Below are 24,214 nucleotides of genomic sequence, written 5' to 3' on the forward strand. Positions count from 1 at the left end.
CCTCTCTTCGCAAACGATGCGCCGTATCACATTAAGAAAGGAATTTCTGTATGAAAATGCAGATAAATGCCCTTTGCCACATGTTTTTCATGCTGACTAAATATAAAAGTTTTGTGATGTGGTACGTTTATTAAAAAACACACAGACAAATTGTGCAGTTGCATGCCACTTCCCATCCAACAGATAGATACAATAATTTAGGATTCCCCCTTTACGTGGCTTTTTGGATATGAATTGTCTGTGCTGTGTGGGCATGCAATTGATACCCAAAGTGGCCTGTGCCATTAGAACGAACCAGGGTGAGGAAGGGACCCAGGTCAGAGGAAGTGGGAGTGAATCTAGAAGGCAGCATATCACAAGCAGCAGCAATTGGAACCCAAAGAGACCCACACCATCTCTGGCATGTTTCCTTAAGGTGGGTGGTAGAGATGGAACTCCTTATGTCTCTACGAAGACATGCTCCGCTCCCCCTTAAGCCACCACTCTAGCACATCCCCAAGCCCTCCAAGGGAGGTTCCTAAGAAGGGGGGCAAAGAATGCTATCCCCAGCGAGGTTCTGACGCCAACTTTCATCCACTCACAGGCATTTGACAGCATATGATGGGGCTTTTAAATTTAAATTTTGTTGATTTATCATCTCTTGGTATTCTATGCCAGCTGGACATCAGGAAAAACTTCCTGACTGTTAGAGCAGTACGACAATGGAATCAGTTACCTAGGGAGGTTGTGGGCTCTCCCACACTCGAGGCCTTCAAGAGGCAGCTGGACAACCATCTGTCAGGGATGCTTTAGGGTGGATTCCTGCATGGAGCAGGGGGCTGGACTCGATGGCCTTGTAGGCCCCTTCCAACTCTGCTATTCTATGATTCTATGTTATTTGTGTTTTAGCTGTTTTAAATTGTTTAAAATGTTTGTATGCTTTAATCCCTGTTGTAGACAGGCGTAGTAGTAGTAGTAGTAGTGATGATGATGATGATGATGATGATGATGATGATGTTCGTCATGTCCATCTAGAAAAAACGCCATGACTGAGAAAAGAGAGATGATGATGGTGGTAATAATAATAATAGTAGTAGTAGTAGAAGAAGAAGTTGCTTCTCGTGAAGCAGGATGACCACCCCAGCTGTGTCTGCAGTACTTGTTTCTCAATTCCTCAATTCTCATTCTTTTCAGGCCTTGCCCAATGTCCATTTGCTCTCTGGGATTCTTTCCTTCTTTGCTTTTTCCATAAACACAGATTCCTACAAGCATTTGTCAGTATGATAAGGCCATTCCATGTTTTCAGTGCTCCTCATCAAGCTCCATTCTTCACAGAGCAATGTTAGCTGTAGGCCCTATTTTTAAAAACAAACACACACTCACACCTTGGTAAACAATAAAAATAGCTTGAAGAAATTAACTTTCTTCTTTAGAAAAATATATATACTGAGGTTGAAATTTTAACTTGAATTGATACCCTTTTCATAGCTTGAAACAAAGATATGTTAAAATACAGTGATTAGAACTTAATCAGTACTGAGTTGGGTTTCTGAATGTTCTGTAAACACTGTGTAATTGTATACTAGCAGCTGGATGCCTAGTAAACTGAAGCTGAATTCGCTGACACATTCCCTAAACAGCTTCCATCAGGCAGGGCATTCCTGTTTCTTGCTCTCAGTATTTTTCTTCTCTGGCAAGCGAGTCGCCCTATCCATCCTCTCTCTTAATTCTTCCTTCTCCCATGTTGCAGGGAAGTGGGAGTGTCCTTGGCATCAGTGTGACATGTGTAACAAAGAAGCGGCTTCCTTCTGCGAGATGTGTCCCAGGTCCTTCTGCAAGCAGCATCGAGAAGGCATGCTGTTCATCTCCAAATTGGATGGACGCCTGTCATGCACAGAACATGATCCCTGTGGACCTCACCCTCTAGAGCCAGGAGAGATTCGTGAGTATGCGCCTCCCACAGAATCAGCAGCTGGCTGCCAAAACACTCAGCCATCAGACCAGCAGCCGGCGGCTACAGGCCCGAAATCTCAGCCATCAGAGAGGCTACCTCTGACTGTGGCCCTGAGGCTGCAACCCTCAGATAAACCGCCTTCTTCTTCGTTGGCTCTGAGGCTAAAGTCCTCAGACAAGCCACCTTCCTCTGTCGCACTGAAGCTACAGTCCTCAGATAAATCACCCTCCACAGTGGCACTGAGGCTACAACCATCAGAGAAACTGCCCTCCACCCTAGCCCTGAGTTTAAAACCCTCTGACAAATTGCCCTCCACCCTGTCCCTGAGGCTAAAGCCCTCAGACAAATTGTCCTCAGCCCTTGCCCTTCGGTTGCAGTCATCAGACAAGCCACTCTCCGCCGTGGCTCTTAGGGTACATCCCTCAGAAAAATCTCCCTCCGCTGTGGCCCTGAGGTTACAGCCCTCTGAAAAACTAGCCTCCACTCTTGCTCAGAAGTTGCAACCCTCAGAAAAGCTATCCGCCACTGTAGCTCGTGAGCTACAGCCCTCTGACAAGCTGCCTGCCACAGAGGCATCTGGACCTCAGCACAAGCTGCCTGCCACAGAGGCATCAGGACCTCAGACAACAGACCAAAGTGCTGCTGTGGAAATGCCAGAGCCTGAGGGGCCAGACGTGCCATCTTCTGCAAACACTCCTAAGTCTCAGGCGTTAGATGAGCTACCTGCCGCAGAGACACCAAAGGTCCCGGTGTTGGACAAGCTTGCAGAGCCTGAGTCTCTGAGGCCTCAGCCACTGGATAGGGCCATTTCTGTTGGCCCACTGCTTCAGCCTTCAGGAAAGTCTGTGGCTTCCCTGAGTCTCAGGCCTCAGCCTTTGGCCAGGCCAGTCACCCCCATAGTCCTGAGGTCTAAACCATCAGAGAAGCCAGTTACTCCTGTGGGCTCATGGCCTCAAACCCCCAATAGGCTTCCTACCCCAGTGGATGCTCGCCCTGTGCCATCAGACAAGCCTTCTACCACCACAGGCCTGAGGTCACAGCTATCAGACCGGCTTCCTGCCCCACTAAATCCAAGGCCTTTGCTTTCAGAGAAAGCACTGAGGCCTGTTGACCAGAATGCTCAGCCAAAAGAAAGAGGCTCTGTGACTGTGGAACAGAATCCTCAGCAGAAAGAACGGACATCTGTGTCTGGTGAGCAGTCTTGTAGACCTACAGGGAAATTTTCAACATATGTGGGACAAACAGGCTGCCCCCTAGAGAACTTGCAAATGCACGAAAAGACCTCTTGGCTTAGTGCAAAAGGGCTGCCATCTGTGGAGCAATCACTCTGGACAGCTGAGAAACGGCAGTCTCCTGAGCACAGTCTTTGTCCAGGCCAAGAAGCGGCGCCTGCACCCTCCACGGAGCAGGCATTTTGGTCAACAGAAAGATTGTGTGCATTCGAACAGCCCCCTTGGCCTGGAAGGGAAGCTCCACTGCCTTCTGGGCAAACGTCGTGGCTGAACAGAAACATTCAGACATTGGAGCAGATCTCTTGGCTCTCTGGGAAAGCACAAACACCTGTGGGGCAGGACATTTTGCCTTTGTCTGAACAAAATGCGGTGCTAGTACTGAACCAGGATTCTCCTGGCCACGAACCTACTGAGTCTAAACCTAAGTGAAGCCAGTTTGAGGCCAGACGGGTCACCATATTTGTTTTGTTTGTTTTTTAAATTGTATGGGGAAAGGTATTTTCTTTTTGGGTTTTTTTTAAAAAATCACTTCCCCAGATCCTTAACCTTCAACAACAACCCACCCAACCTATACAGGTACACTTGCCTAAATCTGGATGATGCCCAACCAAGGAGCAAGAATGTAGACGGTCTGTTCCTTCTTCATTTTGCAAACAATAAAGCTAAAATAAAGGAATCCACTGTGGATAAAATCTCTAATTCCATTGAAATAATCAAATTACTAATCTTGAATTTCTGAGTGACAGACCTGCATTAATGGTGTGTTTCCTAGATTTATCCCAACATAGTTCCAAAGACATAGATGCAGCCAGCTAATTTCCACTGGCACTTCATTTTTCCAAAACATTTAACTTATGAAATCAGTTCTTGGGAGAAGGGAAGGGACTTGACGTTTTTTTCTCCCTAATTCTCATTCCTCACAGTTCTGCTTTAGAATTGTTTGCTTGAGAATATGCCGCCAGGGCAGAGCTTGGCAAATATAGGTGCTTTTGGGGGGTATGTGGAAATGTTACTTGAAGTTAGATGAGAAGTCCAGTTCTGCTGGAGAGAACCATTAACTCGTCTGTGAACACCTGAGGTCTTCTGACAGGCCTTGCACTTGGAGGTGGGGATAAAAGAAATTCAAAGATACCATCTACCAGCATTCTTATTTTGGGACTTAGATCTTTAGTGCAGTGCAGTCAGAGCTCCCATTTCCACAGAATTTTGACCACTAAGAGCAACCGGAGGTTAGAGAAATGAGTAAATATCTCTACTGGATTTTGCAGTGCATCATTGCTGTTTCTTAACATTTTTTGTCCACCCAGTCTCTTTACAGCCACAATTATCAGTCATTGTGGACTGATGAACCTAACATTACCCTTTTCCATTGCAAACATGGTCTTAGATATAATGTTTACATTGTTTGCAGTAGTCATAGCAACTTTGGTGCGTTCATCTGGCTAAAAGATAGCCTAATTCAAAAGATGGAACAGAACTGATAGCCCATTAGAAAATATATGTGTCCAAGATGGAAAGTATATTGTTAATGTTACCTGATTAGTCTCTGGCATAATGCATCTCTTGTATTACCCAAAAAAAGACTGGAAGATGACTTGAACTTAACTGGGCTACACTGAGGAGTCTCTGCATGTCAGAAACAGAGGTAGTTGAGGTCATAGTTCTCACACTGGAACACAAAGGGCTCCAGCATCTGGCTGAGATCAATGTTCTTTTTCTTCATCTCCGTTTTATGGTCAGTGCAACATTTCATGCCTGCTGGACTGCCAGGTTTGTATTCTGTATAAATCTGGTGGAAACATTTAATGTTGCCTAACCAGACAAAAATGTTACCTGCAGACTGAAATGCAGCTTGCTATGATACTGATCAGGTATCACTCTAGAATTATCACTAGGGGATCAGAGAAAAGTTACTACTTGGGCCTGAAAATGGCTATGTTTCTGCTGATCTTGGATGTCGTAGAGACAGGCAGGCATACCATGCAGGTATTTCACATGGTGGTTTCCGTTCAACACTAGGATGTCAGGAAGCAGCTTGACCATCACCTCACTGCCCCCCCCCGCCCCGCCCCTCCTATGAACATTTGCCTCCTTTAGATTATACTTGACTGCACAGCTGAAGTCACACAGTCTGTCATGCTCCAGCTTCAAGCAGCAATCTTTTGGCCAGCTCCTGTTTTGTCCTCTGTAGATTTCCAGGTTTTTTTGCACAGAGCAGCGAGTCCTAGTTCTATCCCCACCCAGATCCTCTCACCTTGGAACATGTAATGCTGGGGTTTTCAGATCTTATAGGCAATTACTACCAGTATTACAATTTATACATTCAAATTCTGATCCGTAACGTTTTCCAATGTTGACTTTCCACAATGACGGTACCTGCTTGGCACTGCAAAATATTCCCTTCGCAGTTGTGCATCTCATCCTCTCCTTTGAATCATTTCACCCTCTCCAAGTACAACTAGTGACTTTGTAAAAGCTTTATGGCCAATGGAATCTTAGTGCTTAAAGTTGGTTTTCCTTGAAGACCTGCAGGCCGAGGGCTGCTCATTGCTGAAAATGGGGAGATTCAAACACCTTTTGTTCCTGCGTGATTCCTGAACAAAAGAAAAGGAAACAGGACAATTCTTCTGAATAATTGAGACAGAAACAAGAAGCCAAGGGTGTTTTACTAAAACTAAAACATTCTTTTTTAAATGAAAAGATCATCTTTTTAAACAAGCAAGCAAGCCAATCCAATCATGAGGCTCAGCAAATTAAATGTGTGGGAAAGCCCCCTACAAAGCTCTAAATTTCACATATCTAGGCCTCCCCACCCCCCCTGAGCTGGACTTCGTCATGTAGATTGTGTGTTTAGGGCTTCCTTTGTGCCAGCCCCTCCCAGCCAGCTGTACCTGTAACAAGAAAGATATCTGCACTGCTTTGTCCAACTCTGTTCTTGCAATGTCATGTGTTTTAACTAGCTATTTGTTTCATGGAAAAATAATAAACTGTGAATATTTTTGGTGGAGGCTATTTTAAAATCTTTGAAACAGAGAACATTTCATTCTGAATCACTTCTAAGTGCAGGTTCTAGGGAACAAGTATGTGACACTGTAGCAAAGGGGATTCAAGGCAGCAGCACATTCTGAATCTTTGGCTAGGAACTCTTTGAATTTAGGTGGATTTTTTTTAAAAAATAATACTATTATTTTGCATGGCATTTTAAACATTTTGCCTGGCGACTGGCTTTATCCTTCTCTTCCCCCTTGAGAGTCTCTGTACAGATTCATTTTTACAGCCCTGCTCCCTCCCTGAATGACTTGTTTCATGAAAACGAGAAATGGCTAAATTGAAGCTAAGCGTCTGAAGTGAAAAAATCAGAGACCTGCACCTGGTGCGTGTGTGTGTCCGTGCATGTCTGTAGTTCAGTGTTATCCGACGTAGAAAGCACCTCTTCAGGTACAGAGGCTGGTGTCGAGTTCATTAGGGTAAGCAAGGAAACCACAGCTTAGAGAAATGTTGCAAAGGAACAGTAAGCAGCAGCTGGCCCTTTGTCAACACAAGGCATGAGTCGTTTCCTCTGTGAAATGGGAAGAGTTGCTCACTTGCATGAGGCAGGAGGACCAAGCAGAGGCTGCGTGTTGTAATACTTTGAGGAATGGCTGGCCAAAAGGACAACAGGCAGAAAAGTGTTGGAAGAAGGATTCAATATTCATGTGTCCGTTGCCTGCCCTTTTCTAGCCTGAATTTGAAACTACCTTTGCTAAGAGCAGGGCTGGCAGAAACAAAATTGACTCTTCCTTCTGGCATGATGGTCTGTTCTGTGACATGAGGATAAGCAGATTTTCCACACATTTTACTTATTTCATAATTCTGTTCTTGGCCATAACATGAAGGGGCAAGGAACTAGTGTCTACTGCAAATTTGACTCCGCATCTCTCCATCATGGACATCTGAAATTCAACTAGGAATTGTCCCCCCACTTCTTTTTTGCAACTTTAGAAACTGTTTTAATTGAAAGCTGAGATTTTGAAGATGTTGAATGCTATGTCCAGTACCAGATTTTACAGTTGCTCAGTATGTTCACAGAATTATGAAATACCTGTAGCCCTAAATATATTGGGCCAGGTAGTTGTCCTTGCAACCTAGATTGGTGAGAGGGATTGTTCATAATGGATCTCGCAAAAGGCCTTCCCTCCTCCTTTTTAAAATTTGCAACCCCCTTTATTAAATGTACTTCATGTGAAAAAATAATGTTACAATGCTGGTCACTATTCAGAATTCTGCAGGTTGCCCTGGAGAGCAGAATTGTGCCTTTTTGCTTCTTCCCATAGGAAAGTTGTGACCTAACTTTTGGGGGAAGAAAAATGGTGATTCAAAAGCCTGCAGGTGCCTAGGTCTGTTAAAAAAATGTTAATATTTATTTTTTAAGCAGTGGGGTATTTGGCACCTGAACAGGGTAAGGCTAAATTCAGTTCCTGTCCCTGTCATGGTTAAAGTTTAATCTTAACGTTACAAGACTCCTTCCCTTTTCCAGTGGTAGGGTTGTAACCAGAGCAGTTGAAATATCTGGAGACTCCCTGCCCGTGCAATTCAGTAATGTGCTGCTAACTGTGCCTGCAAATGGTCCTTGCTTCTTTGGGATGCATAACTTTTGGGGTGATAAGCTGGCTGCAATTTACTTGCTTTGGGATGTATAGTGTGGAGTGGAGTTGGGAGTTTTTAATGGAAATTGGAAATTTGGAATGGCGTTTAAACCTTCGGCGCACTTTCCCCCCCTGTGCTAAAGCAGATCGAGCCTTCCCCTCAATTCTGCATAGCTACTCTAACAGGCCTACATGATAACAAGAGTTTGTTACTGATGTGTTGAGTATGTGACATTTTACAGTATTGATGAATTCCCCATCTATGGGATACAGAGGGTTGGTGACACTGGAAGTGAACTGTGACATTTTAACAGTCTTACATTACATGTGCCTAGGTTAACTTCATGTTGGAGAGCAAGATATTTCAGAGTACATTTCTCAAGTAATGATAGAAATAACAAAGTAGAAGTTTCCAGAGGGGTAGCTGTGTTAGTCTGTTGAAGCAAAAACAAAGGAGAGACTTGTGGCACGTTAAAGACAAGCAAATTTATTGTGGCATAAGCATACATGGACACCATCCATTAATGATGGCCACAACTTTGCCTCCTAAGTTCCCAAACTCTGTCCTTTTTCAGGGAGGTAGGGATCAGCGTCTCTATGGGCCCCTAGTTCCCCGTGCACTCTCGCTACTGATGTGGTGGCTTTTTGAAAGTGTACGCTTGCACCTGCACAAGCAACTATTCTTCTTTGTGATCACATGGGTTCTGCATTTGCGCAGAGCAACACCTTGGAAGCATCCAGAGTTCTAGAATGCGGGAGTGAGTACTATGCAGATGCCTTGAGGGGCAGGCGAGTGCCTTTCCTCCCAGTTCTCTTGAGCAGCGTCACAGAGAACTTTCCCCTACTTCTCTGGAAAGATGATCCCTGGGGCAGCTGGAGAAGGATGCCCCTCTTAATCACATGTTGATATACTGCGTGGTGTGGTGCTTTTAAATGTGTCAGTAGTATTTTGGAGAGAACTACTTCTGTACAAGCTTAGCAGACTACCCCTGTGTGTTGTGTTTGAAAGGGCTTGCGTTGGAGGGCTCTTCCCACTCCATTAGATGAGAAGTAACATCAAATAAGAGAGGAAATTAGTCTTGAGCAGTGCTAACATGAGCCGGAGGGGGAAGATTATGTTTCTCCAAGCGATCTGTATTGCTTCATCCTCAGGCATGCTGCTTGCTGACTCTGGAGAGTGCCTCAATGGGAGTTGTGACTGAGCAGAGCTGTTGCAGGAGAAGGCCTAGACAAACCCCTGTTCTGCAGTGACTCTCCAGTGCTGACTAATTGCTGTGCTTCTGCATGGATAATGGAAAAGGAAGTCAACAGAGCATATAGTGGTGTTAGCCACAGTCAAGCTTAATATGTTTATACAGAGCTACCCAATTCTCATCTGCGTTCTCTTTAGAGAGCTGGCAAGGGAAAAAATGTTTACAATATCTACATTGGAAGAAGAGGAAGAGTTTTGGATCATGGATCACTTTAATTTTGCTCCCCCTTTCCCAGTTGGCTGTGTATGTGAAACTTATAATGGAAAAAAAGGTTGTCCTATCCAGGTGTTCCCAGAATATGTACTGTAATTCTTTGTATATAAAAGAAAGCAATTACTGTAAAGTAAAGTGTAACTTTACTCTTGACTGTGTGTACTGTTTCATTGAGGCTGGGCAGAATAGGTTCTAATTAGCATCTTAACCTCAAAAAGAAGCTGGTAAAGAGAGACCTGTGCCAGGAAAGGCCGGGACCTTGAATTCATTGTCTTCTATAGGGCATAGTTGGGATTGCTGAACCTCCTCTGGATCAAAGCAGTAATTCAGCCTTTCCCCAACCTGGTGTTGTCCAGATTTATTGGATTGCAACTCACATAGTCATGTATAGTCCCTACAGCTCTGGAGGGCATCAGCTTTGGGAAAGTTGCAGAAATTTACAAAAAGCAATAGTTAATAGTGGAACAAAATTTGGACTATTATTTTCACTTCCATGACTCAGTGGAGAAACAACCAACATGCAGAGCTAATCCGTGCATTTTCCAGAAGAGCAGCCATGTTGGTCTGTTGCAGCAAAAAACAACAAAAAGTGGTTTTTCTGGCTAACAATGTTTTCCTGGCATAAGCTTTCCTGGATATTGTCCATTTCATCAGATGCATTAAGTATTAACCTCAAATTGGTAGATTTATATACACATGCTGCCGGGGCGGGGGCCGGAGAGATAAATTGTGTTGTGTGAAGGATTGAAATGCAGGAAGTAAAGACAGCGATAATTACGTTTAACAACTGTCATTCACAAAACAAAGTTGGACGATAAGAGAATCATAATTTCAGTGGTGTACCAATCAACATATGTAGTGTGATTTTTTTAAAAAAAAGGTTTATGCTCATTCAAACCACAGAAAATAGAATTGAATCTCTTGATGCATTGTATTTCCAACAATTTCATGTTGATATTTGTTCAAGAATTGCCACCTTTAGGTAATTGATGAGAGTGTTCTGGAATATCCCATGTATGTTTACTTGGAAGTAAGTACTCTGTGTTCAGTGGCATTTACTGCCTAGTAAGTGTACATAGGATTGCAGCCTTAGTCGCATCCATTTAGCTCAGTAGAACTCACTTCTAAGTAAACATGCTTAGGATTACACTGCACATACATTAATAGCTAGAATAAAAAGAAACTGAACCACTGGACTATACCTGCTGATTTTACAAGTGCTCATCAGACCTATAAACATGTCCATATTCTTAAAAAGGCTGGGAGATTAGGAACAGCACACACTCTTCCTGACCATGCCTTATCTTCCCCTGTAGTGTAGCTTGAGAGGCTTATTTATGGGGAAATTCTCAGGTTCATTGGAATATGCCCAATAATTCTGATTGCCATCCCATGCAAAAGAGGGACTATATCCTAGTACAAATGTATTTCAGAATGATATCTGGAATTAAGGATGTTTGGGGGAAAATGGTCCAGAAAATAACCCCAGTGTCAGAGAGTGCCATATACGCAGGTCTCGGTATTCTTTAGTATTGTAGTAAAAAGCTTTCCAGTCATACGTTTAAAGCATAAAACAAAGGCTATGAAGGGAGAAAAGCCATTTGCTTGGGGTGATGAACTTATGGTAGTGTATTATGTTCACATTCCACTATTTCATTTGAGGTATAACACTGCAGTGTTTCATCATATAGGGGGAAACTGATGAAATAACCCACCCTGTCAAATGGCAAATATATTTGCGTTAGTTCTGTAACTTTCCCACTGAGCCTATTATTTCATGCTCCCAGCTTCCACACTGATGCCAAAGCACATTGGCAGCTCTGCTTTCCCTAGTAGCACCTGATGTGCACAGTGGCACCCATGGGGTTCTGCTCAACCATAGATTTAAGAATCCCTGCTTATAATCACAACCCTATCATTGCTTGTACATACAAGCAGTTAGCAATAACAAAAGGTGATTCCACAGGACAGGATCAACTGGGCTTGTTTAACTCATGTACACCTTCATCAGCTGAAATTGGCCAATAAAAGATCTCGGTAGATGCCTGAGCTCCATACTTTTGCCTTTTTACCCAAAACAAACTTTTGTCTTTGCTGTCCAATCGTCACAGAAAAATGCTGGAAGTTCATGGACAGCCCTTGTAAAAATAACCATAGATTAAAAGCATACCTCTCCAATCGTAATTGCAGATGGAAAGTCAGCCACCATATTTTGCAGTTGCCCCTCGGTGTTAGGAAAGGAAAGGAACCTCTCGTGCAAGCACTGAGTCATTACTGATTCTTGGAGGGACGCCAGCTTTCGCTGACGTTTTCTTGGCAGGCCTTATAGGGGGGTGGTTTGCCGTTGCCTTCTCCGGCCATTATTACCTTTCCCCCAGCTAGTTGGGTACTCATTTTACCGACCTCGGGAGGATGGAAGGCTGAGTCGACCCAAGCTGGCTGCCTGAAACCAGCTTCCGCTGAGATCGAACTCGGGCCGTGGGGAGAGTTTCAGCTGCAGAAACTGCTCCACCAAGAACACAAACTTGACCATGTTCCTCAACAACACAGAACCACAATGCACTTTTATTTACATTTATATAACTTACTGGAAGCTATTTAAATAACAAGCAAAGAATCAGGCAACATCTTCAAGACAGCAGAATCAACGACCGCCAGCACAGGGTGTCTTTCTGCATGAAGCCAGTTGTGAAAAATAGCAATTCCTGACACGCTTCAATAATTTAGTCAGCCTCTGGAGGGGATGGGAGCACAAGGCAATCACGGTCTCTGGGCAACAAGGCAGCAAGTCTTGCAGTATATGCAGACAAATTCTGGGTCTGCTGCATTTTCTCTTGCCCTCTTCCATGGAGAGGTGCTAGTGATGCTCTACATGTCCGAAGGGCAAGGCATGCCATATAGCAGGTAAAAGGCACGAACCGTCGGAAGAGCATGAACGGCTAACCTCAAACGGGAGTGCTGCTTTTGGCAAAATAAGGATAGAATTCAGTGATGGCAACAGCTGTAGAAGTAGGTGGTGCTGCTCTTTTGGCTCAGATCGACTCCTTTTTCCTCTGAAAATAAAACATATACAAGGATTAGGCAAGTGGCACAGACCTGTGGCAGCAGGATCCTTATGGCTCTGTTAAGGACACCTCTGCTTCCCAAGGGAGAACTGTGCCCCATTCCGATCATCTCGACGCACCCAAGGTGTAAGGTTCAACACCCCTCCTCTTTAGCCACCTTCCAACCCTCCACATTACCACCAAGCCAGCAGGGCAGGGGTGGGCAGAAGGTAGATGCCCAGATATCTGCAGCAGAGTGATGTTCATGGACCCTCTGCTTCCTATGTATATAACAAGAACGTGAGCATTCCTTAGGACAGCCTCACAACAACGTCACTTACTCAGAGAGCACCTCCAAGACTCACTCCCATGTGAAGGGAATGTGCTGGGTGCATGCCAGTCCAGGAAAACAATTTACAGCAGAGGATAGAAGCATTTTCATCAGGGCGTGTAGATGCATGAAAAGCAGAAGGCTCTGGCTTAGAAGCTCACCTGTCATCTCAAAGGCAGCGAACTGCACATAATCCTCAGCCACCTTCTGGAAGAGTTCATCTAAAACAAAAACCAACGCCAAAAGGTCATGCCCCACCCACAGCTATCTTCAGATCTGCTCAGGTGTTCCTACCAAACTCCGAGCAATTGCTGAGGCACCCAAATTAATAGACATACTTCGTGGGCCAGCCATTCATCCCACTTGTTCACTCGCAGACTGCAGTGGTGATAGTTCTGAACTCAGTGGGATTCGCTTTTGAATAAACATGCTCAGAGAGTAGCAAAATAGGGGAAAGAAGAAGGTCCGAGGATGAGAGCATCAGTCTAGTCCACATCATTCCAGAAGTCTGCCCATTCTGGGATGTCCACATGTACTAGCTGCACTTTAGAACAGGGATGGGGAACCTCAAGCCCAGGGGGCCAACTCTGCCCTCCTAAGATAGCAATCGGCCCCTCCAAAGTTCCCTGTATCGCCCTGCCCACTCCTCCAGGCCTCTCCTCTCCCCCAGGCCTCTCCTCTTCCCAGCTTTTGTGCAGATTTCCACCCCCACCCCCCATTCTGAATGGTTGAAATAAATGCCTCTCCTAAGGCTCAGTCGCAGGCAAGAAGAGTTTTAAGCTACAATAGGCTGGTATTCCCCCCCTTTTTTTTGGTTCCATTCCTTTTGCCTTCGGCCCCACCTACCCCTGGAATGCTGCCCCCCCCCCCCCCCCGAGGTTCTCTGAAACTGAATTCGGCCCTTGGGCTGAAAGAGTTTCCCTAACCCTGTTTAGCATAAAGACATTAAATGCACTCCAAAAAGGATACTCACCCACATTCTGCCCGGTCTTACTCGAGGTTTCAAATAGCTCAGCTTTGATCGCTGAAATTACAGTACATCAAAGGCAGAGGTTAAGGGGAAATCTCCCCAAGCATCAGTGGCAGATGATACACCACCCAACCCTAGGTCCTCAAGCTGGGTGTGGACTCTAGAGCCTGTGTGTTCAACACAACCCTCTCCCAACCCGTGGAAGTGGCCAGCTCCCCTCCCCTTCACCCCTCCCAAACCCTGACGTTTCAGAAGGCACAGGCACAGTGGGGTCAATGAATGAATTCCCTAAAATGGTTGCTGCAAACAACGTTCCAAGCACATATTCAGCCTAATGGTAAGTTGGGAAGTCAACTTGAACTGCCCCATGCATAACTCAGAAGGGACACCACCGCAGACCCCAGCAATGGAGCACACACACCCTCTTAGCAGCAAATGAAGAAACAAACACACCATCAGCATAGTCCTGAACATCATGGAAATCAATTCCCCGCCTTCGCCTATCCTCGTCCAACAAGTCACTCTTAGTGCCACACAAATAGATCCTGCAGTTCTGCAGAGGAAGAGAACATGGCAGATATACGGTCAGTCTAGCAAGTATATATGCCCTCACCTGGTCCTAAGAAACTGTGTGGCCAAACTGAGCTCACCTCCAGAAGCAACCCATTAATACATTGAAACTGTCCCCTGTAATGCCCAAAATGAAATTCCAGGGCAACACCATTAACAGAGATCAGGGAGTAAATGGTCAGAGGACACTTGATGCTGTTACACTATTAAACCTAAGCAGACCTCAGTCTGATCAGAAATTAAATGGGAGACTTGTCTGGAAACCCCATATAAACTTTGAGCTTTCCAAAGAGTGGGATATAAATCAAATATACAAACGCACAATAAACACCAACACCACTCTCCAGTATCCCAGCAGTCTCGCTTTGGTAGCCATATTGAGTCTCATACGCAGGCCTCTGCAAGAGTAACATTCCCTGCTGCTCTCCCAGAAACATCATGGATAGCTTTTTCTCTGCTTGGAAATGGAGATCTACTTACCTCCTCAAAGTTCTGCAGCTCGTTCACCCAAAATTTTGCTCTCTGGAAACTGCTGCTATCAGTAAGATCTGTGGAAGTGGGGAGGTGTCAAGACTAGATCCCACCCAAAAATACATAAAGCAGTTCCACACACCGCTATGCAGGAAGAGCACACATCAAGGGATTGGAGCCAATGAGTCATTGCTCTCTTCCATAAATGGTTCCTAATAGAACCACTGCAAAGGTCTCTGAGATTCTTTGGTGTACATAATCTTAAGATAGGCAAAAAAGCCCTCCTCCCAAGAAGAGCAAGGCTAATGGGAATTGCCCAGCCTCTATGGCTCAGGAACCCAAAGGAGCATGGTTTGATTGCATCACGTCCACCAAATCAATGTTGAAAGGCTGGGTTGAGAAGCTTTTGCTCCTCTTAAGGCCCAATTTCAGCGTTACAGCATGCATGCAGTTGCGTGTTTAGATACATAAACATCAGAAAGCTTTCCCCAGTGATGACTAAACTGTGGCAACTAATGATTGCCCTCAAGCAACTCAACGGCCACCAAAACATCTGCTCATGGAGGAGATGGAACTAGATGTACAGTTTCCACAGCACTGCCCTCTTAACACAGCAGTGCTGCAGAGGCAGCCTTGTACCTCTCTTTTGGATAGTAGCAAGCATGAGATCTTAGCTGGGACCGGCCCTGCCATGCAGCAGCGTGAAACTACCTTCTCCAGGTGGCACCGCAAGCGGGGGTTGGGAAGGACAGAAGACGGGAAGACATAGCTGAATGCAGGAATTGGGTGTCTGGATGCTGCAGCAAGACTTGTTGAAGCACCTTCTCCAACTCAGTGCCTTCTAGACATTTTGGACTTCAACTCCCAACAGCCCCAGCCAATGGTCAGACATGCTGGGAGCTGCAGTCCACAACAACTGGAGGGCAGCAGGCTGAGGAAGGCTATTTTAAAGTGGCGGGGCGGGGCGGGAGGGAAATGCTACCATTTGAGCTCTGCCTAAGGCAGCAGAATGGCTGGCCCTGGGTCTTATCAGGGAGACAAACAGAAGTACAATGAAGCAACCTCCATAATGTTGCATGAGGATCTCTCTCATGCTGCTCATCCTGAGGCAGAGCACGCAGTTCCTCAGCAGGGAGGAACTGGTGCGGGCAGCAACATAGGAAGAAGGGAAAGAAGCAGCCCTCCAGGCAAATAGAGCAGAGGCTAAGTGACCATCTCCTGAGGAGTTATGCCCATGGCTGGTCAACGCATGTTCTCAGCTAGACACCTTTGCCATACACCTGCAGAGGAATTAACTCGTCTCCAGGGCAGTCTGTCAGCGTAAGAAGGTGATGGTAGGAGAGAGGGATTGGAAGACCCTCAAAAGACACTCACTGATAGAAGGGCCTAATTATGCACAGAACACTAAACTCCGATGTAATACTACTCAACGATTATACTCCTTCTCTGTTAGCTTCATATTACTCTCAAAGCTTTACACACAAAACTCCTTCAGAACAATGGCTCAGCCCTTGCCAACTCTGTCTACTCAGTTCACCCCAGTTTGCCCATGCATGCACTCAGGAGAAGCATGTCCTCCTAGCGCTGGCGATCCAGCACTACCCTGAACCTGTGTCAGCATGCAAGCCTGCTCTTACCATAACATACGATGGCAGCTTTTGCCCCACGGTAGTATATCCGGCTCATGGCCTCATACCTCTCCGAGCCAGCTGTATCCTAGAGGATGGCAGTGGAAAAGGAGTCAGCAGCAAAGAATCCTAGAGCCCTCTTCCAGTCAGTGCAAAACAGGATGATCAAAACGGAGGAACGGAAACAAACATGTTTAAGGAACTTGGGGCAGAAGTCTAGAGTCAGGAAGGCCAGCAACCCTCACCATGAAAGTTCCTTTCATCACAGCCGTGTTTACAATATTTACAATAAGAAGCAAGCTGCTGTATGGCCAAAGCACCATAGGCTCTCTTGCATGCTACAGGTTACTGCAAACAGCCAATATAGCTTCCACCTCCAGTCCGACTTACCCAGATTCCCAAGGTCACTGTCCGGCCTCCCACGGGCATCACCTTGGCCACAAATGCAGCACCTATTGTCTAAAACAAGAAGACTGTATATGGAAGCAGCTACACCACACCCCATCAGCCCCTTGTAAACAGTCCCTGCTGGCAAGGAAGTATCACTTCTCAGTGGCCTAAACAGGGAGGCTTTTGTAAATGGGAAGGAAGTTATTCCCTCCCTCCCTCCCTCCCCCCCCCCCACTCCAGCTTTCAGGCCACTATGTCACAGATGACTAACAAAGATATGCGCTGGCAGGCAAGCAAGCATTTTTGTAGACTAGGAATGCCTGTGAATTTTGCAATTCTTTGAATTTTTTTTTAATTCTGTGAATCGCAAGACTGCTTCAATAGGCATTATCTGTTCCTCTCTTTCCTCCAGCCAATATGGCCCCCTCTGATTAAGTACTTTCACTTTCTCTCTTGCTGCCCAAAGTTCCCAGGAGTTTACAACCACACCTCGCAAAAATATCCCGAGAATCTTAAGCGTAAAAGCAAAAAAAGGTTTAGAAGGTGGGGTGGGTGGGTTAGGAATAGAGAGAGGAAGTCCAGAAACTCAGCCCAACTGCCTCCACCTCTGCCATGAAAAGGACACACTCACATTTTGATAGGGTCCCACCAGGAAGCGATTGTGAACATATCTCTCCACCAAGCTGGTCTTGCCCACGTACTCTTTGCCCAGCATCACAACTTTGGCATCCACACGCTGTCCACTCATTCTCCTGCCCTTGAAGCAGCCAAGAGCTCCCCTCCGGAGGGATCCCAAATTCCCCCACCTCTGTGGGTCAGCTGGAGCAGCCAAAGAGAGAGGCAGCTCAGGAGAAGAAGCTCACCTGTAGGCAAGTAGATGAGGAAATACAGTGATTCCGGAGCAGTAGAAATACACCTCCCTGCTCCCACATCACCCCCAAGCACTAATCCGGATCACAACAGGTATGAGGCAAACACATGCCAGTGCCCTGCCCCATCAAGAGCACCCACAGTGCATGAGGACACTTGCAAAGTGAATGGCACACAGTAGCAGTGCTGGGGACAGGGGGAGGGGATTGGTTGGCGGGAGGGAGAGGGCAGTTTTCCCCAAGGGCAAAGTTATTAAAGAGGGTAATGAGAAGCAGTGTTCTAGCTCCTACTCAGCCACAAAAGTCACTGGATGACTGACTCTCAGCTTAACCTACCTCACAGGGTTGTTGTGAGCATAAAATGGAGAGGAGGACCTTGTAAGCCGCCTTGGGTTCTCTGCAAGAGGGGAAAAGGCAGGATATGATGATGATCATCATCATCAAATAAACCTCATTTGGTCCTTCAGCAACACAGATTTAATGGCAGGGGTGACTCAATTATGTTGTCTGCTTGTCATGGGTGTGTGTGTGAATCTGTCAAGAGGGGCCCGCGGACTTCCCCGGGCCTTCATTAACTTGACCTATGATGGCACAAGCGCACCACCAAACCAGAGCCACGAAATCTTGGCATGAGCAGGCGACGACGGCAGCACTTGGGCAGCCGCGTCTGGCATCAGTGATGCAGCCCAGAACGGGGTCAAGGAGGACCCGACGTGGACTCAACGGAAGCTGGAGAGGGATCAGCTATCGAGCGGCACCGAACGGCGGGGAGCGCGGGCAGGGACCGACATCCCGACGGCCAAGTACGGGCGGCGGCGGCGGCCACCCTGAACCAAGCCAGGAGGTGGACCAAGAAAACAGCGGGACGGCGGCACTCACCTCGGCCTCATGGCGCTGGAGCCCGCCGGCTACCACTGGCAGAGACGGGGCGGCGGCGGCGGCGGCGAAGCCCGTTCCGTGGCTGGCGCGGCCGAGCAGCTTCCCGGGGCACCACCGGGGGCGGGACTTCGCACCGCGTCCGGAAGCGCGTCCCAAGGGGCGGGGCTTGGGAGCGCGAGCGGGCGGAGGGAAGAGCGAGGCACCAGCAGCGGAAGAGCCCGAGCGGGACGTCGGAAGTCGCCGCCGCTCCCCTGTCCCCGCATGGCGGCCGCTGGGCGCCTCCTGCTGCCGCTGCCATCCTTAGGGCTGCCGCCGCCGCCCGTGTGTCGGGTGAGGAGCTGAGGCGGGCCGAGGGCTCAGGGAGCGTAAGCCGGGCCGAGCCAGCCCCTTCCTCGTGGCCCAGCCCCAACACCTCCAGCAGCAGCACCAGCCCTCCTCCTCTCCGTCTCCCGCAGGATCGGTGACCGCGGAGCTAATGGGGAAGTACTTCCTGACCCTGAGCGTCCTCAAGGGGCCCTGGGACCAAGTCTTCGCCGCCTTCTGGCAGCGCTATCCCAATCCCTACAGGTGAGTGCGAGCAGGATGCGGGGGCAGGAGGACGGGCGGGGCTGTAGCCAAGGTGAGTCCTACTTAGAGTAGACCCATTGGAATGAATGGGACTTAATTTACACTGACCCCACCCGGAGGCTTGCCAGATGTTTTGGACTTCAATTCCCATCAGCCCCAAGCAGTAGTCAGAAACGCTAGATGTCCAAAACATTTGGAGGACGCCAGGTTGGGGAAGGATATAATTCCTGCGGGGGGGGGGGGAGTTTCCAGTGTTTTCTACGCAAGGGGCCCTGGACGGCAACTTGCAAAGTTGTAGGATGCCTTTTATTTTTAAAGCTTGGTCCTGTGGGTGGGTGTTTACCCCCGAAGTAAGTCCCAACCCGCCCAGAGAGCTTCGGCTGTGGGGCGGTATATAAATGTAATTAATTAAATAAATAAATAACTTCCCGATGCCTCGCTTTCGGATAAATGTGCCCAGGTGTGCAACTATGCAACCTCATCCTGTTCGCGATTACTTCCTCGATAAGTACGCATATAGGATTGATTGCAGCCAGATCTGATCAGCTTACATCGGCGGCGACCTGGGTTTCCGCCCAGTGGCGATCTCAAAACAGGGCGGCGCTGACAGGCAGGAGGACGCCGCGTGCTTGTAAAGCCGATCCCTTTCGTCCGCATTGGCTGAGGCCGGTGGATGAACCTTTCATCCGCTAGATGGAGGGAGGGTGGGAGCGGTGCTAGGCGATCTTGCTGCCATCTGAGCGCCCTTTCTAGATCAACCCTAATTTAAGAGAGCTGCTTAGCCCTGGTGGCACGTTGCTGCTGGTCACCTGGACTTCGGGGGCGGGGGGCTCTTCTACACGCGACTGGACTAAATAAGATCGGAAAGACTTGTTAGCTGAGGGCAGATCTGGGATCAGTGCAGACGCATATGCTGGAGCCATCAGTCTGCATTTATAGAAAACAGGCCTAAAGATTTGTCTGGAAAAGGATCCTTCCACCAATGCAGATCCTTTTGCCTCTGCAAGTTGCTAAATAAGGAAACTCCTTGAGGAAACTTCCCTTAACACAGGGCTGGAGCTAAAGGCCCATGCTTCAGCCTTCCCCAACCTGGTGCCTTCCAGATATTTTGGATCACAAATTCCAGCATTCCTGGCAATTGGCCATGCTGGCATGGACTGTTGTTGATATCCACAACACCTGGAGGGCACCACGTTGGAGAAGGCTGGCATGCATACACTCTTGCACTCATTATGTGTTAGGTGGTGTTTTGACTATCACAGGTGTAAAAGAAGCCATCGTGGCTTCTCCCCCCTATGCGTGTGTAATTTGCATAATTACCCACATTGCAACATGTCTTGCTGTGTTGTCCAAACCCAGTACAGTGGGGGTGGCTTCGTACCCACCTCACAATCCCTACTGCACATCATGGTTTGTAGGAGGGGTACAAAGTCATCTGTACTTCATGCGGAGTTCAGACAACACAGTAGCCTGCACTGCAGCACGTTAATTATGCAAATTATGGTCATGCACAGGGGTAGAAAGAAGCCATGATGGATTCTTTTACACTTGTGATTGTCCGAACCTGAATTTAGTCACCTTGGTGCTCCCATAATCCCTTGACCATTGACCATGCTGGAAGTTGTATCTAAAGTATCTAGAGGGTACCAGGTTGCCTATCCCTATATTTGTCAATTACACACACTGAGGAAAATGATTCATACAAATTAGAAGCTCCAGTAGGACAAACCACTCTGAGGCTCAACAATTGCCCTGTCAGTGATCTCTTCCTTAATTACCCTCTACCCAAACTGGCTATACAGTGGTCACATTTGGATGATCAGAGGGTGAAAAGAAGCCGCTGTGACATTTTCCCATCCCGTGCGCATTGCGTATACAATCACCATTTACAGAATTACCCGCAAGACCGCAGAGGGTAATTCTGAACCCAGCACGGTGTGTGGGTGGCTTCTTACCCACCCCACAACCCTTATGACAAGTCATTGATTGTAAAGCTTGTAAGCCACCCATGTGGGTTCCGATGACACAGCAACATACACTGCGGGTAATTATGCAAATGGCGGGGGAAGGTGCCATGGTGGCTTCTCCATGATCAGTCACTATGTTACTTAAAATAGTGCAGCTCAGGCAAGCTAATCTGTGTGCATGTGTGCCCTCCAGCTCTTATTAGCTGTGTCCAAGCAACGGATGTGAATACAGTGTAGAGACTGTGTATGTGGAAGAGTAAGTGGCTATGGGATTTTTTTAATCATAAGTGAGGCGACAAGGTGGGTGGTTACTAGAGGGCCTTCCCAGTGGTGGAACGCATTCACAGTGAGGCTTGCCTGGCACCTATGTCATTGTCCATTCAACTCCCAAAGTCCTTTTTCCTGAGTTTTTGCAGTGCAATTTTAATCCTGCTGTTTTAATGCTGCTTTACTGTTTTGTAGCTTTGAGATTACTTTGTGTTTTATTCGTTTTGTAAACCTCCTGGGGAATATGATCAGACAGCGGCATAAAAAAACCTTCTGAATAAAAAATATTTTACTTGTCCCAAAGGCAAAATGCATGCAGGTGGGTTGCCCTAATTATATGTATGAATCAATATGCTCAAGACATTCCTCTTCATCACTGCTGAAGAGGTTGAGTCAGGAATGATAGGTGCATAGTGGCCAAGGTGAAATTTCAAAATAGGCTGAAATCACGCCCCATGAGCAATCAGGAGTGAGTCCCAGAGGACTTCCTTCTTCCCCCAAGGAACCCTGGCCAAACTTTTGGTAGCACACTTATTCATAGCTCTCTAGTAGAAGCAAGTTGGTTTCATGCTCTGGAAGCAGAAAGCAAACCAGTCCAGCTAAAAGCAGCATTTTCCATCCCTGCTGAGTTCTGCTTCCAGTGACAGTGAGTTAGCTACTCGGCCACTTGGTTATGGCTGAACCAGGCTCATTTAGGATGGCTTAGAATGGACACCCCAAATAACCTTTCCCTTTTCTCCCCAGTAAACATGTCCTGACAGAAGATATTTTGCACCGAGAGGTGACAGAAGACCAGAAGCTGCTTTCCAGGCGGCTCCTAACCAAGACCAATAGGATGCCCCGCTGGGCAGAGCGCTTCTTTCCATCCAATGTCGGCCATTCTGTCTACATCCTTGAAGATTCCATTGTGGACCCAAAGAACCGAACCATGACCACGTTCACCTGGAATATCAATCATGCACGTCTTATGGTGAGCAGCAGGCTTTCTGCAGGGTGGGTGCTGTGGCGTAAAGCGCTGGGGGCATTTGTCATGGAGGGGCTGTGGTCATTTTGCTGTACCGTCTCCCATGCAGGTGGTGGAGGAGCGGTGTGTTTACAGTGAGAACCCAGAAAACAGTAGCTGGACAGAAGTCAAGCGGGAAGCTTGGGTCTCCTCCAGTCTGTTTGGTGTCTCCCGTGCTGTCCAGGTGAGTGGGCCACAGATCTGTGTAGCCTGATACATGAGGAGTGTGAGTCTGCCTGCCTGCAAGAAATGAACATTATGGCACTACTGGCTACATAGCTGAAGGGCCAGACTAATTCCTTAGAGTTCAGGCTGCACAAATAGACAGACGGGATCCCTGGTCATCTCTCCCACCCTTCCTCATCTTAGACTGGTTGTGCTCTTGTTTTAGGAGTTTGGCTTGGCCAGGTTCAAGAGCAACGTGACCAAGAGCACCAAAGGGTTTGAGCATGTGCTGGCCAAAATGCAAGGTGAGTAGATCTGTGGTGGTGGCAATGAAGGAAAAAAGGGTTGCCGTGGACCTGTGTCATTAGCAAAGAGTGGGATGGTGTCCAACATGGCCCACAAGTTCATCTTGAATGTTGTCGATTGCACCTCCTTTCCTTGAAATTAAAGATCAAGGGATTGGTACGTGTTCCAGTTTTGTGGGATTGGCATCCTTCCTCTTGCAGTTTTCCCAGAATGCTCTAAAAGGGATGGCGCAGCACCAAAGTTTTCCCCTTGGTTTACTGCGCAGAGAGCAGTGAACCTCCTTCATGAGAACTTGCTACACCAATCTAGCCCTTAAGTTTGCACCAAACAGGTGTGGCTTGTTTCCTTTTTTTTTTTTTTCCCCTGCAGGAAATCCCAAGAGAATCTTGTGGTGCTAGCAGGTAGTCATGCTCAAGAGCACTTCCACCATTCCAAATAATGGGGTGAGTGAAGAGAGGAAATTCAGAGTTCTGTGTATCCTCCTGTCTCTCCCACCCCGATTATGGTTAATGAAGACATGGACTTTGGGGGGAAACAATTTGTTTTGTAGTAAAAGGAGAGGTTTTGGGAGCCATGACAAATATCCAGGAGATATGCAGAACTCCTGCCTGCTGTGGAGAAAGGTGAGTAGCAGAGCTGGTTGGAGGCTGCCTATTATTTTTTAGCAACAGAAGATTATCTTGGGAAATACTGCAGAAAAGGAAATGGACCACACCTATTTGGTGCTAGTTTAGAGCTAGACTGGTGTAGCAAGTTCTTGTGTTTTTCATGAACATGAGGCCTAGAAACTTAAAAAACAAAAACAAAAAAAGCAAACATAGGTTAGCAATGTGGATCTCATTCCACACAACTAAGGACTCTAGTCCTATGTATAGTGCTGACCGAAGTAGCGGGAACAGACTAGAACTCAGCACAAAATCCTATTTACCAGCAGGGCTTCTGTTCAGTGGGGATACTCTCATGAGTCTGCTGTGATCTATTACAGGTGAAGCACCATCTAAAACACTGGTGGAGACGGCAAAGGAAGCCACCGAGAAAGCCAAGGAGACTGCCTTGGCTGCCACCGAAAAAGCAAAGGACTTGGCTAGCAAGGCAGCTACTAAAAAGAAGCAACAGTATGTGTGAAGAAACAGTTTTTCCTGCTGTGGAACTGGAGTGCTTCCGGCACACTGCAGCATAGTAATACTGGAAGGCTCACCTGTACCCATGCTTCTCTTCCCCTGGAAGACAAGCGCTGACCAGTGTGTCTAGGTTTTATGTTTTTTAAAAAATCGAAACTGTACAAATTTGACAATCATCTTCTTTCTAAAAGGTGTAATTATCATTAAAGGAGTAGACTTCCATTCAATCCAGTGCCAGGGCCTGTTCCTCAGGTGGGCACTGCTCTTCAGGACGGTGGTTAAATAATGTCAGTCTCCCTGTTTCCACTTCCCTCCTTAGCAATGTGGAGGCCTCTGTCTGTATACTAGTTGAGGGGAACTTGGTTGAGGGGAACTGGCAGCTGCTGAATAGCAAACATGCAACAGCAGCC

The 24,214-nt window shown here is 47.0% G+C and overlaps 3 protein-coding genes across 7 annotated transcripts in view; 2 read left to right on the forward strand and 1 right to left on the reverse strand.

Annotated features, from left to right (window-relative positions):
* The window catches only part of NSD1 (nuclear receptor binding SET domain protein 1), a 70,682-nt gene extending 64,830 nt beyond the window's left edge, over window positions 1-5,852 (forward strand). For both annotated transcript variants that reach the window (XM_063120975.1, XM_063120976.1), the window contains exon 23: window positions 1,730-5,852. In XM_063120975.1, coding sequence (XP_062977045.1) covers window positions 1,730-3,594 — 1,865 coding nt within the window. In that variant the 3' untranslated portion in view covers window positions 3,595-5,852. The remainder of the gene's footprint in view (window positions 1-1,729) is intronic.
* On the reverse strand, window positions 5,677-18,519 carry RAB24 (RAB24, member RAS oncogene family). Of its 4 annotated transcripts, none has more exons than XM_063120980.1 (10): window positions 18,409-18,519; window positions 17,292-17,523; window positions 16,661-16,729; window positions 16,280-16,358; window positions 14,652-14,719; window positions 14,055-14,154; window positions 13,605-13,655; window positions 12,793-12,852; window positions 12,201-12,309; window positions 5,677-5,759 (listed from the first exon to the last, which is right to left on the reverse strand). In XM_063120980.1, exons 2-9 carry the CDS (start codon window positions 17,406-17,408, stop codon window positions 12,242-12,244), a joined length of 612 nt encoding a protein of 203 aa, XP_062977050.1. In that variant the 5' UTR covers window positions 17,409-17,523; window positions 18,409-18,519; the 3' UTR covers window positions 5,677-5,759; window positions 12,201-12,241. The 4 variants fall into 4 exon arrangements, with proteins under 4 accessions (XP_062977050.1, XP_062977049.1, XP_062977048.1 ...); XM_063120979.1 differs by lacking the exon at window positions 5,677-5,759 and adding an exon at window positions 8,252-9,070; XM_063120978.1 differs by lacking the exon at window positions 5,677-5,759 and adding an exon at window positions 17,866-17,926 and having other exon boundaries at window positions 11,802-12,309.
* Window positions 18,520-18,700: 181 nt separating this feature from the next.
* Window positions 18,701-24,031, forward strand: PRELID1 (PRELI domain containing 1). Its single transcript, XM_063120981.1, has 5 exons — window positions 18,701-18,975; window positions 21,954-22,179; window positions 22,283-22,396; window positions 22,604-22,682; window positions 23,669-24,031. Exons 1-5 carry the CDS (start codon window positions 18,884-18,886, stop codon window positions 23,806-23,808), a joined length of 651 nt encoding a protein of 216 aa, XP_062977051.1. The 5' UTR covers window positions 18,701-18,883; the 3' UTR covers window positions 23,809-24,031.
* The last annotated feature ends 183 nt before the right edge of the window (window positions 24,032-24,214 follow it).

Source organism: Elgaria multicarinata, chromosome 3 (genome assembly GCF_023053635.1).
Source record: "Elgaria multicarinata webbii isolate HBS135686 ecotype San Diego chromosome 3, rElgMul1.1.pri, whole genome shotgun sequence".
Lineage (NCBI taxonomy): Eukaryota > Metazoa > Chordata > Lepidosauria > Squamata > Anguidae > Elgaria > Elgaria multicarinata.